Consider the following 13,155-nt stretch of genomic DNA (forward strand, 5'->3'; position numbering starts at 1 on the left):
TAGAAGACATCTGAAGGCAGCCCTGTTTAGGGAAGTTTTTAATGTTTGATGTTTTATTGTGTTTCTGGGAAACCCAGCCAGATGGGCAGGGTATAAATATTATTATTATTATTATTATTATTATTATTATTATTATTATTATTATTTATTACAAACCTCCAAGGAAGCAGAGTCCACCACCTCTTGTGGGAGTCTGTTCCACTGTCGAACAGCTCTTACTGTCAGAAAGTTCTTCCTGATGTTTAGTCAGAATCTCCTTTCTTGTAACTTGAAGTCATTGGTTTGAGTCCTACTCTGCAGAGAAGGAGAAAACAAACTTGCTCCATCTTCTTTTTACACAGAGTTGTTTTGGATTTTCCATTGAAATTTCCAAATTTGTTGTTCCTGAGCAGGACCTTCTAAATTAACCTTGAATTGCACTTCTAGTGCCTACTGGGGCAAGTTAGAGAAAGTAAAGGGGGCCCATTCCTCCTTTTATTTATTTTAATCCTTCTGGACCTTTCACTGCCATGATGCAAGGTGTGCTTCCGAGGATGTTGTTGAATTTGCATAGGTTAAAGAGTTGTTGGGAAATCGGGCAATTAGGTGCCTTGACTACACAAGGCTTGGTCGCCACCTATGCATAGCTATGTCTGCCCTTTTGAGACTACTTCATTAAGAGTTCATTTGTATGCAATTTCGACTTTCCAAAATGCATGCACTACATTACGGCGATACGCCCTGTCATAAATGTGATGATAATAATAAGGTGTCATGGGCTGATCTAAAACACCTTTCAAAGATGGAGTCAGACATCTGTTAGTCATCTTAACAGTTTTCTCCTCCTGTTTTGCTTTGATCCCAGTGAGACTTTAGTTGCATGCACCTCATACTGCATACAGTAGTATTGCTTCCCCTTTGACAGCTCTTTGTTTCTAAATATTGCAGCCTATGATCGCTAGGAGCCCAGCGACTTTGATGGGGAATTGGAAATTTGGTCTGGCTCAATTTTGTTGCCCAATGGGAGCACGTATGTTTGTGGAAGGCACAGTATTGCTCATAATAATAATAATAATAATAATAATAATAATAATAATAATTTATTATTTATACCCCGCCTATCTGGCTGGGTTTCCCCAGCTACTCTGGGCGGCTTACAACAGAAAAATGAAATAAAATAATCTATTAAACATTAAAAGCCTCCCTAAATAGGGCTGCCTTCAGATGTCTTCTAAAAATCTGGTAGCTGTTTTTCTCTTTGACATCTGATGGGAGGGCGTTCCACAGGGCGGGTGCCACCACCGAGAAGGCCCTCTGCCTGGTTCCCCGCAACTTGGCTTCTCGCAATGAGGGAACCGCCAGAAGGCCCTCGGTACTGGACCTCAGTGTCCGGGCAGAACGATGGGGGTGGACACGCTCCTTCAGGTATACCGGACCGAGGCCATTTAGAGCTTTAAAGGTCAGCACCAACACTTTGAACTGTGCTCGGAAACGTACTGGGAGCCAATGTAGATCTTTCAAGACCGGTGTTATGTGGTCTCGGCGGCCGCTCCCAGTCACCAGTCTAGCTGCCGTATTCTGGATTAGTTGTAGTTTCTGGGTCACCTTCAAAGGTAGCCCCACGTAGAGCGCATTGCAGTAGTCCAAGCGAGAGATAACTAGAGCATGCACCACTCTGGCGAGACAGTCTGCAGGCAGGTAGGGTCTCAGCCTGAGTACCAGATAGAGCTGCTAAACAGCTGCCCTGGACACAGAACTGACCTGCACCTCTATGGACAGCTGTGAGTCCAGAATGACTCCCAGGCTGCGCACCTGGTCCTTCAGGGGCACAGTTACCCCATTCAGGACCAGGGAGTCCTCCACACCTGCCCGCCTCCTGTCCCCCACAAATCATAAGTTTCTCAGGATTTATTTTGTTTGTTTGTTTTTTAAAAAACAGAAGTACAGTGTTTTTTATATTATAATGAAAACTTTGGGGTTGAGAAAATAACTGGACTCCTTTTGTGATTTGGTTGTTACAGACTTTGCTTCAGATTTGTGGCGTGGTGGCAGTGGCAATTGGAGTGATTCCCTGGATTCTCGTCCCTTTAATTCCACTCTTCATTCTTTTTATCTTTCTTCGGCGGTATTTCTTGGATACATCGAGAGATATTAAACGTTTGGAATCTACAAGTATGTATTATTGATACGGCTTGTTTTTTAAAAGATTTAGGCATCATTTAAGAGTGCAAGAGGCTTAAAAGTTTTGCCTATAACTCAAGGACAGTATTGGTTTCTCTCCCCCTCCTTTTTTGGGAAAACTGAGGAGTGCCTTGATGATGATTTTCAAATGCTTCTTGTTCACTTGTTTTTGTGTTGTTGCGACAGCTATTAATTAGGTCATGTAACATTCTGCTTCTAGGCCCAGAACAAACACCACCACCACTACTGGGTCTTCTAAGTATGGCTGCATTCACATGACCTCTTATTCCATTTTGATGATGTTTCCCTAACTGTTATATTCAAGCTTTCACGCAAGGTAAAAGCCACTTCTGGAACTGTAGTGGCATAGGTTTGGCACTCATTTTAATATTATTTTCAAGCAGATTTTTTTCCTTCTGGGAACAAAAAACATGGAAATGAGCGCTAAGCTTGCACCATATTTCACTGAAATTTCAGAAGTGGCTTTTATGTTGTGCGAAAGCTCAGATACAATGAGACACTTAACAGTACCTGTGTAAGGTAAAAAGCTGAAGGACCCCTGGACAGTTAAGACCAGTCAAAGTCAACTATGGGGTTGTGATGCTCATCTCGCTTTCAGCCAAGGAAGCCAGCGTTTGTCCACAGACAGCTTTCCGGGTCATGTGGCCAACGTGACTAAACCTCTGGCGCAACGGACCACCATGACGTAAGCCAGAGCTCATGGAAACGCCGTTGATCTTGCCACTGCAACGGTATCTATTTATCTACTTGCACTGGTGTGCTTTCGAACTGTTAGGTTGGCAGAAGCTAGGACAGAGCAACAGGAGCTCACCCCATCGTGCAGATTTGAACCACCAACCTTCTGATCGGCAAGCCCAAGAGGCTCAGTGGTTTAGACCACAGCGCCATTGAAGCACATGTAAAGTTGGGGTGCCATGATGGATGCACTTGGCACAAGCCCTGAAGTTGCCTTGAGCTTGGGTTCAGTTTTCCTCACTGGTCCATTGACATGGTGTCTTCACACTTCATTCTCATCTTTACTGCTAAAGATGCTCTTGGGATGTCCTCCTGATGCTACTTCTGCCTCTATCTTGTAAACTAAGTGGGTACATGCAACTAGTCAGCAGCCCACCCAGGTTTCTCTGACTGGAGGCTGCGTTACCCATGTACCAAAGAGTATAACATTCTCACAGGTAAGATGTAACCCAATAAGTTTCACAATTATGTGACGTGGTATAAATTTAAGTAGTCTGTTCTTGATAATTCTGAATCACAGAATACTTTATCAGTGATAAGCATGGTTAACATAACCTTGGAGGAAAACCCTCTTTCTCTCTCTTTTAGATAACTGAGTAAGAAATAGCACACATTTATTCAGGTAGTACTCTTAGTTGAGAATGATATTTAACCCGTCATCTTGCAGCTCGAAGCCCCGTGTTCTCTCATTTGTCGTCATCGCTCCAGGGACTTTGGACTATTCGTGCTTTTAAAGCAGAGCAAAGATTCCAAGAATTATTTGATGCTCATCAAGATCTCCACACAGGTTTGAAAAAAATAAAATAAAACAAATGTTTTGCAGTTTGGTGGAATTGAGTCGCAAACCTTCTGCTGAGATGTACTACTCAAGATGCAGGTGAAGAGGAAGAACTTTATAGCTACCTAGCTATAAAATTATTACTTTGAGACTGACAACCCTCTAGCACAAGTATGGGGGAACCTGTTTCTCTACAGCTTTTGTTGGACTACAACTCCCATCATCCTTGACCAATCACATGCTGGCTAAGGCTGATGGGAGTTGGAGTCTAACAACTGCCTTTTATCCCTTTCCCGCTCCTAGAATCTCACCCAGCCTCTGATGCTTGAAAATCATTGCAAGGATCCTGTTCCAGATTGGCTGAGGCCCTCAACAGGAGCACTTCTCTTAGGGGTTTGGGATATACTGCAACATTGTGTTGCAGGTAGGGAGGGATTTCTGGATTCCTGGCCCCTGACTCTTCCGAATGTGTTCCTTCGTAAATCTGTTCCATCCCATTTCTCTGTTAGTCTACAAGTAACATCTGCACAAAAACGTACATTTTAATATGTATTAAAATACATCATTTTTAAAAGTATTTATCTAAAAATATGCACTTTAGAATGCATTTTGATAAGTTTTTTTTTTAACCAAGAACTGCACTGTAGAAATTGGAGACGTGTGGAATACAGTGAATCAGGTCAGCTTGTGTCAAAATTCTCGCACTTGCTGATCATCCTTTATTAAGGAAAGTTGCTATTCAGAATTTTATGATTTGCCTGGACAACCAAATTGGAATATTCTGTCTGGTAACAAACAGAGAAATGTATTGTACTGTATACTTGTAGACTCATAACACAAAAGACTTCCTAGCTAAAGATGACCCACCGGTCTCAGTGTGGTCCTGAAGTTTCCCAGGCTTAACTGTTCTTCAGAGTATGACTTGGCCTTTGACATAAACATTCCCCCTTTTTTATTTTCTTCTTTCTTTTTTAGAGGCTTGGTTCTTATTTTTGACAACCTCTCGATGGTTTGCCGTACGCCTGGACGCCATCTGTGCCATCTTTGTGGTTGTGGTTGCCTTTGCTTCTTTGCTCCTTGCTCATAGTGAGTATATTTGCCGAAGTAGCAGCTACTCTTCCAGGACTTGATTTGCGTTATCATTTTCTTCTAATCGTGCTAAAGCCAATAGCTGAGTGAATTATTCTCTGCCTGAAAGTCAGACATCTGTAATGGGGCATCTGTGTTCAAAAATGTTATGGCTTTGTGGTATTACAAGTGAGGACCCCACCAACATGTCCCATGGGATGATAGATTTTTAGTTTCTTTCTTTTTTAATATGATTTTTATAAAATTTTCTGCTTTACAATCTCAGATAAACATTTTACATACAGTACTTAGAATATCAATGACTTTGCTTCTTTTTCCCCCATGATTCATTTTGCATATCTTATATCCCTGCATATTTTACAAAAACTATACCAATCGGTTTTCCATTATTACATCCATCAAAATTTATTTACACTGTTGAATTTACCTGAATGCTGCCAGCGTTTTCAGCTGTACATAATTATTTTCCATAAACGTTTTCCAGTCTTCTTTAAACGCATGTTCTTCTTGTTCTCTTATTCTATATGTTAAGTTTGCAAGTTGTGCATATTAAATTTAAAAGTTTGTATAAAGGTTTTGAAACTTTCCTTCTTTTTTACTCTGTATAGCTCTAGATGCGGGGCAGGTTGGTTTAGCTTTGTCCTACTCGATCACGCTCATGGGAACATTTCAGTGGGGAGTTCGGCAAAGCGCTGAAGTCGAGAACCTGGTAATATCCATTAGTTCCATTTGGAAGCTTTTAAAATACTTTTTGTGTTGCTTGGGCGTTGCAGTTAAATGCCACTGCTTTCCAAAGCACGATGTTATATACACTATAATACATGCTTTTTGAGTTTTGCATAGTAACACAACAATTGCTTGTTTAGTAACAATAATTGCTTGAAGGTATGCAAGCTGGAAAAAATTATGTTAAAATTACTCCTGCAGTTGCTGATGCTGTTAAAGCAGGCTTATAGTTTGAATTCCTAGTTTATAGATTTCAGTAATATAATGCAAAATGGTTAGGCTGCTAAAGAGAGTGACTTATGGCTGTCTAGCCATTGTGATGTGGAGTGGGAATCAGAAAACTGAGCCCTTGGCCCCTTTGGGGAGGAAAGATGGGATATATATTTAATAAACAAACAAACAAACAGAAGACAAATTCAGATCAAGGAGAAATAGGTTAAGGTTCTGATACATCAGAATGTGTCAGGTCTTTGGAATTTACCTGCCCTGCTTCGATATCTGTAAAATGGAACTGAAGGACAGTCCACTGCTCTGAGGCCTGAGGATTTGATAGATGTTAAAAGATAGTGGGTTAATGAAAAGATAATTTCATCATTGTTTCATCCATTTAAGGAATTTGGAAACAGTTGTCAAGAGAAGTGGCAAAAGTCTTTTGGAAACCATATAAACCATCATTTCCTGCCCTTTCTTAGTGGTAGAAACAATGGCACCGGCTGGTACAATCATGGAGGAAGGAGGGGGTGGTGGAAACCAAAGCATTCAGGTTGCAAGAGAAGTTGTGGATTTGTGAATCCAATCCTGGTGACTAGAAAATTAATTGTCGTTGAATCAGCTTCTGTAATTGCAGACAGTGTTGTTGATGTGCATTTGGATTTGTTGCTTTGTTCCAGATGATATCAGTAGAAAGAGTCCTGGAATATACAGAACTTGATAAGGAAGCACCTTGGGAGACAAACAAGCGCCCGCCACCGGATTGGCCAAGCGAAGGTGTTGTTGTGTTTGAAAATGTGAACTTTGCTTACACCATAGATGGTCCTTTGGTACTGAGACATTTGTCTGCTGTAGTGAAGTCAAAAGAAAAGGTACATTTTTTGGTTTTTGGTCACCCAGGTAAAATGGATCTTGAGAGTCATGTAATCTGGGCATTGTGAACCTGTGACCCTACAAATGTTGGGATCCAGCTTCTGTCCTTACACACTGTGGGTGGAACCTATGGGGAAAGCCTCCTAGATAGACATTCATCCCCCCAAGAAATGGGTCCCTTCTAAGTGAAAGTTTCCCTCAATGCGATGCTTTTCTTCCCCAAGACCCTAATTCTCTCCTTATGAGAATGGCTAATTTTACTAGTTGACAACCGACTCTGTGCATCACTGCTGCTCTGGAAGGCCCCTTCCAGAGTCCCCAGGGGACTTTGGGGTCTGCACCCATCCATGGGACTACTCATGGAAAGGAAATCCTGAAAAGACTCTGTGCATCAGTAGAAAAAGCCTCATTTTTTACTGGATACAAATTAAGAGTATTGTAAGCCAAAACAGATCTACCAATTTTCTCTTGTGTGATTATATAAGTTTTTTTGGGTGTGTGTGTGTGTGTGTGGTGGAATGCCAGAACAGAGGACTATCACTTATGCGTCTCTTTTTGCTGGGGACAGACAAGGAGCAGTGGGTTTTAAGTTCAGGAAAGTAGAGCAGTAGAGACTTAAGAGCAGTTCAGTAATTGAATAGGGAGCTTATGAATTCCCATTCATTGGAAATAATTCAAAAACAGTTTGGATAAACATCTCATAGTGGGGATTTTTAGGGGTAAGATAACCTTTTTTTGGATTGTGGATTATATTAGATGCCCCATTGGGCACCTCTGGTGACCACATATTCCTGTATATCTAAAATGCTTTCTCATCACCGTAACTCCCAATTGATTTCCGAAAAAGAATGATTTTCCTTACGAAAAATTTTCCAGCTTGTCTTTTATTTGCAGAGAGATGACTTCATGGGAACAAGCTGGGTGGGAGTTGAAGCTCTTGAGGTTTTTATGCAGTGCGTCTGTTTATCTCTTTCATACTCCTACTTGCCTTTGGGCCCAGCTCACTTGCCGGGGTAATAAGCCATTCTAATAGCGGATAAGAAGATTTGCATTTCACGGGAAGAAACAAACAAAATAAAGGATGAGAAATAAGAGAGAGAATATGTTGCTTAGGCAGTGGCTCAGTGCTGCCTGCATTTCTTGGTCTGCTTGGTTTTCTTTTACGTTTTCATTGCTAAAAGAGGAGGGTTATTGTTTCTTTGCCATCATAAAGTAGAGATGCAGTCTATCATTATCATTATCCTTGCTATTATTATTTTATTATTAACAGAGTATAGCAGGCATGTCAAACCTGCGGCCCTCCAGATGTTTTGGACTACAATTCCCATCTTCCCTAACCACTGGTCCTGCTAGCTAGGGATCATGGGAGTTGTAGGCCAAAACATCTGGAGGGCCGCAGGTTTGACGTGCCTTGAGTATAGCATTAATATTATCAGGAGCTGTCAACCTTTTTTTAAGGCCCAGGGGTGCATTCAGATTTTTGAACAAGTGTTTTTTCTGCACCATCTCTCTCCAACATTCAGCTCCCGTAGAATCAATCTCAGATTAGGAAAATGCATAATGCTAGAAGAGCAAGTGAGACAAAGTTAGCCACCTTCACCAACTCATGGCCCAGGAGGCAGTGGGGCAGGGACTACAGAGGCATTGCTGGCACCAAGAGACAGATCTCAAGGGCACCATTGCAATAGTGGCACCTCTTGCAAACTGTATAGATTGTTTTCCTTTCTCACTTGTACCTTCTCCAAAGCCTTTCCTACGGACTGCCTTATCACGATGGGGAACTGGGAGAGATTCTTGTTGTCAAGCTCATCTCCTATTATTTTCCCTCCCTAATCTAACTTTGGGAGTGATTCAGTGCACAAGACGCTAGTGTAAAGCAAGCCGATGTAAGAGACCTAAATCCCCTGTTGCCATTAGCAGCTCACTTTACCCCAAACGACAAAGCATTTCCCCCCCGACATGGCTCAGTGCGTTCTTTTTCATTGGGTGCTAGCCTGAAAGAGGAATTGTTGACAATGAGCATAGCAGCTGCATTTTTATTTTAAGTACCAATGTTTATAAAATGCTTTCATGCTGCTAATGCACTTCTGCACGTCAGTGACATCAGAGGAAACACTTGAACTCTTTTGTTCTAATACCAAACTCTGCACAGTTTTGTTTCCTTGCTCTTCCTTTTAAAAAATTATTGTCATTCAGCTTTCTTATTTTCATATTTGCTTCTGAAGGAAGTCACGCTCTTTCGGAAGTCATAGCACCTCTGTCTTTCTGCTCCTTGTAAAAATGCACATTTTTAAGTATCTGCTTCGCTTTCCAGCAGCAAAATTGAAAGAGCAGCGAAATAATTATTTTAAAAAGCGCTTTGTCTCACACGGTTGAGAGTACACAGCCAAATACATGCAGTGTCTCCTCCTTTGGGGTGTGTGTGTGAAAGGTGCAGTCGAGAGTGGTTCAGGGTCCGAGATGTGTTTGCATTCTTCCAAGGTTCAATTCCAGGAGGGGAACAAATGACTGGCTTATTGTAGCACACTTTGGCATATACTGTATGTATTTCTGAATACTTCCAACTGGAAGGAAATAAACCCAGAGCAGCCACCCTTCATGCAAACTTTTGATACAGAGAGGAAGGCAGAATTAGTTGCCCCAAGTCAAGGCTGGTCTATGCCATTGGTGCCTTAAGGTAATTTTAGACTCTAGAAGTGGGCTTAATAAAAAAACCCAAACTCTCACACTGGGGGAGAATGGATGGTTGCCTCTTCACCCAGTCTAGAACAGCTCTGCTAGTCTCTGCCCATACACTGATGCCAGCATCACTCCAGTGCTGCTAATCTTCGCATTCTGCCTGCTAAAATGTTTTTGTTGTTATAGATTCTGTCATATCAAAGAGTTAATAAAAATATATACACAGTGTCTTTTCTGATGGCACAATATTAGGCTGCGGTGAACATGTCCTCTCAGATCAGCTGATGTTATAAACAAACCACTCACAGTTCCCTGCTCTTTTCGGTGAATTATTTTCTGTGTCATGGATTTATATATTGTATACAGTGGTACCTCGACTTACGAATTTAATCCGTTCCGAACGGACCTTCGTAAGTCGAAAAAATTGTAAGTAGAAGCCTATGGAGGACGGAATTCGTAAGGCGAAACAACCCCTATTAAAAATTCGTAAGCCGAAAAAATCCTATTCGCGCCGCATCCAAAATGGTGGACGGAGCTCCGTTCGTAACTCGAAACATTCGTACGTCGAGTCATTCAGAAGTCGAAGTACCGCTTTATACAGGTGAAACTCGAAAAATTAGAATATCATTGAAAAGTGCATTTATTTCAGTAATGCAACTTAAAAGGTGAAACCAATATACAGTATGAGATAGATGCATGACATGCAAAGCAAGATATGTCAAGCCTTTATTTGTTGTAATTGTAATTATTTGTCGTTAGGCGGGTCAATTATAAATGGAATGTAATTGTTGTCGTTTAGTCGTTTAGTCGTGTCCGATTCTTCGTGACCCCATGGACCATAGCACACCAGGCACTCCTGTCTTCCACTGCCTCCCACAGTTTGGTCAAACTCACGTTCGTAGCTTCGAGAACATTGTCCAACCATCTCATCCTCTGTCGTCCCCTTCTCCTTGTGCCCTCCATCTTTCCCAACATCAGGGTCTTTTCCAGGGAGTCTTCTCTTCTCATGAGGTGGCCAAAGTATTGGAGCCTCAGCTTCAGGATCTGTCCTTCCAGTGAGCACTCATGTAATTTTCATGCACTTCATGTAATTAATGAAATGTAATAGTGATGTTTATTTTTGTATTAATGTAACTATTTGTTTTATTACTGTGGAATTTCCCAAAGAAAGCATTTGTAAAAATTAAAAGAAAAATAAAATATTATAAGTTGCATTACTGAAATAAATGCACTTTTCGACGATATTCTAATTTTCCGAGTTTCACCTGTATATAATGGTGAGAAGCCTTAAAAGCTGGAAGTGTCCCAGGCTTCTCTGGACCTCTGAGAGAGTCTAGCTGGTGCCGTGGACTTCGTACTTCCAATAGCTGACCTCATATTCTGATCCAGAAGTCTTGGGTTAATATTTTTGTTGTCTCCACCCCCCCCCCCTTTTTAATGGAAAAGCCAGTGACCTACCCATGAGACTTGCTCTGAGGATAGATTAGAGAAAGGATATGTTATTCCTTTATCCCAAAGAAAATGTTAATAATGTTTTATAAGCCACCCCATCCCTGAAGGGTTAGGGCAGGCAACAATAAATTTAGAAACAAATATAAAATTGCATTAAAATTTAAGATCAATTTTAACAGCTGAGACAAGACAGTTATGCCTTAAGGGAAAGGGCGGGAATCTTAATAAATGAAGTAGATGGTAGATATTATTAATGGAAACGCTTTTGTTTTATCCATATTACTTTGGCCCTGCATGACAGTAGCTTTATACCACTCAAGTATGTTCAGGTATTACTGGCACTGTTTAAAAATAATGTTTATTTATAGTGATCTTCTTTTGCTGCCTTGTCTTCTGTTATCTGGCTTGTCGATCTTGCCCACCAAGTACTAAAAATATGCAAGGTAATTGTGAGCAGCACTTTAGAAAAATGCTCTGTTCATGGCTTAGCTCTTTTGCGTGTTTGTTTCTTTTCTTTCAGGTTGGAATTGTGGGAAGAACAGGAGCTGGAAAGAGCTCTTTAATAGCTGCTCTTTTCCGGCTGGCTGAGCCCCAAGGAAGAATATGGATTGATAAGTATTTGACATCAGAACTAGGACTCCATGACTTGAGGAAGAAAATTTCAATCATACCTCAGGTATGGTCTACTTTGTGTATCAGTACATTATAGAGGTCCAGCACTCTCTGGAAAGTCTAGGTTTTTGTAGTATTTTCTTTATCGTTATTCTGCACCCTGTTGGTAGCATTGCAGGAATCTTTTGTAGTGTTCTGGTCCTTTCTCTCTCACCCCCCCCCCACAACACCCCCAGTCATTTTTAATATTATTTTTGCACATGTTAATCCTCTTTTCTCTGAATGTTGACTTGAAAATGAAGTGAAATTATTATGACTATTTCAACTGTTTCATTATCTGTGTTTCTGCCATGCCCAAGTAGCTTGCTTGCAGTCATTAGTTATCATTGCAGATTGAATTTAGTTTGTAGGCAAAGGTGCTGTATTCTGCAGGCGGGGAGACAACACACAAGATACGTTGGAGCAGAAATTATAGCAACATGCAGATATATGAAAAGGCTAAAAATCTGCAGGCCAAGTTGCTGTGATGCATCTTGACCATCCCTACCCACAAACTGAATAAAAGTCTTTCAGTAGCACCTTAAAGACCAACTAAGTTTTTATTTTGGTATGAGCTTTCCTGTGTATCTGAAGAAGTGTGCATGCACACGAAAGCTCATACCAAAATAAAAACTTAGTTGGTCTTTAAGGTGCTACTGAAGGAATTTTTTTCTTTTATTTTTTTCTTTTGTTTCGACTCAGACCAAGCCATGATGTCATTCATCATTCCACAGCTCTTTCAAAATAAGGCAGCCACTTCTTCTTCAGTTGCCAAAAGAGAAAAGAAAAGTGAAGGATCGTAACTCCAGATTGGGGTCATAACATTTCCATGATGAGAAAAACGCTTTTGCCTAGTTTTCTGCATTCTGTGTGGCATTTGACGTGTGAGGTTTGAGTGACTTCCATTTTGTACCTCCCCTCCCCGATCAACTATTTTTTTTTGCAAATTCATTCGCAGAAAAATAGTCTAGCGAATATTAAAGTTTAACACAATATTCTTTCGAATCCTAGGACTTCCCTCCTCCCCTCCGTACATCCCATTTACAGCCCTCTGTTATATCCAAAGTCTGTGTCTCATTGCAAGAGTTATTTAAAGCCTGCCAAAGAGTTCAAGTGTTTACAAAAGGTCTTTCAGATACAATCTATATTTGTCCCATTCTCTGTTGAAGTTTTGATCTTCCTGATTTCTGATTTTCCCAGTTAGTCTTGCCATCTCTGCATAGTCCAATAGTTTCATCTGCCAGTCTGCCCTCGTGGGTATCTTATTGTCTTTCCAACTCTGGATGAGCAACATTCTTGCAGCTGTTGTAGCGTGCATAAATAGCCTTTTCAGTTCTTTGGGAATCTCTGCAGCTACAATTCCTAACAAAAAGGCTTCTGGTTTCTTAAGAAAGGTTATTTTAAACATTTTTTTTTCAACTCATTATATATCACAATATTCCTTTAGCACTTTATAGTTCCACCACATATGGTAAAAGGTGCCTTCCTTCTCTTTGCATTTCCAACAAATATTTGAACTAGTTCTGTACATTTTCGGTATCCCTGATCAACCTTTTTTGACGGGAGGTTACCCGGACCTAAACAGTGAACTCAGAAAGTTCCTGCTGTCTAAACAGAATTCTGAAACCAGGTGTTAAATACCAAAATGAAAATGCTGAATTATGTGCACACATTTCAAGTGCTGCTTTTCTCGGGAAGATACATGAAAACGGGCTTAGCCATACATATCCCAATTACGGCTTCAGAAAGTTTGGAGTAAAAGATGCATGTGTCATTGGAAC

The 13,155-nt window shown here is 40.8% G+C and overlaps 1 protein-coding gene across 2 annotated transcripts in view; it reads left to right on the forward strand.

Annotated features, from left to right (window-relative positions):
• Positions 1 to 13,155, forward strand: part of ABCC4 (ATP binding cassette subfamily C member 4 (PEL blood group)) — a 149,867-nt gene that overhangs the window by 98,541 nt on the left and 38,171 nt on the right. For both annotated transcript variants that reach the window (XM_035114283.3, XM_035114284.3), the window contains 6 exons: positions 2,001 to 2,151; positions 3,584 to 3,703; positions 4,670 to 4,780; positions 5,392 to 5,492; positions 6,400 to 6,591; positions 11,244 to 11,399. In XM_035114283.3, the coding sequence (XP_034970174.1) occupies positions 2,001 to 2,151; positions 3,584 to 3,703; positions 4,670 to 4,780; positions 5,392 to 5,492; positions 6,400 to 6,591; positions 11,244 to 11,399 (831 nt within the window). The remainder of the gene's footprint in view (positions 1 to 2,000; positions 2,152 to 3,583; positions 3,704 to 4,669; positions 4,781 to 5,391; positions 5,493 to 6,399; positions 6,592 to 11,243; positions 11,400 to 13,155) is intronic.

The sequence above is a fragment of the Zootoca vivipara genome, chromosome 4 (genome assembly GCF_965207765.1).
Source record: "Zootoca vivipara chromosome 4, rZooViv2.hap1.1, whole genome shotgun sequence".
NCBI lineage: Eukaryota > Metazoa > Chordata > Lepidosauria > Squamata > Lacertidae > Zootoca > Zootoca vivipara.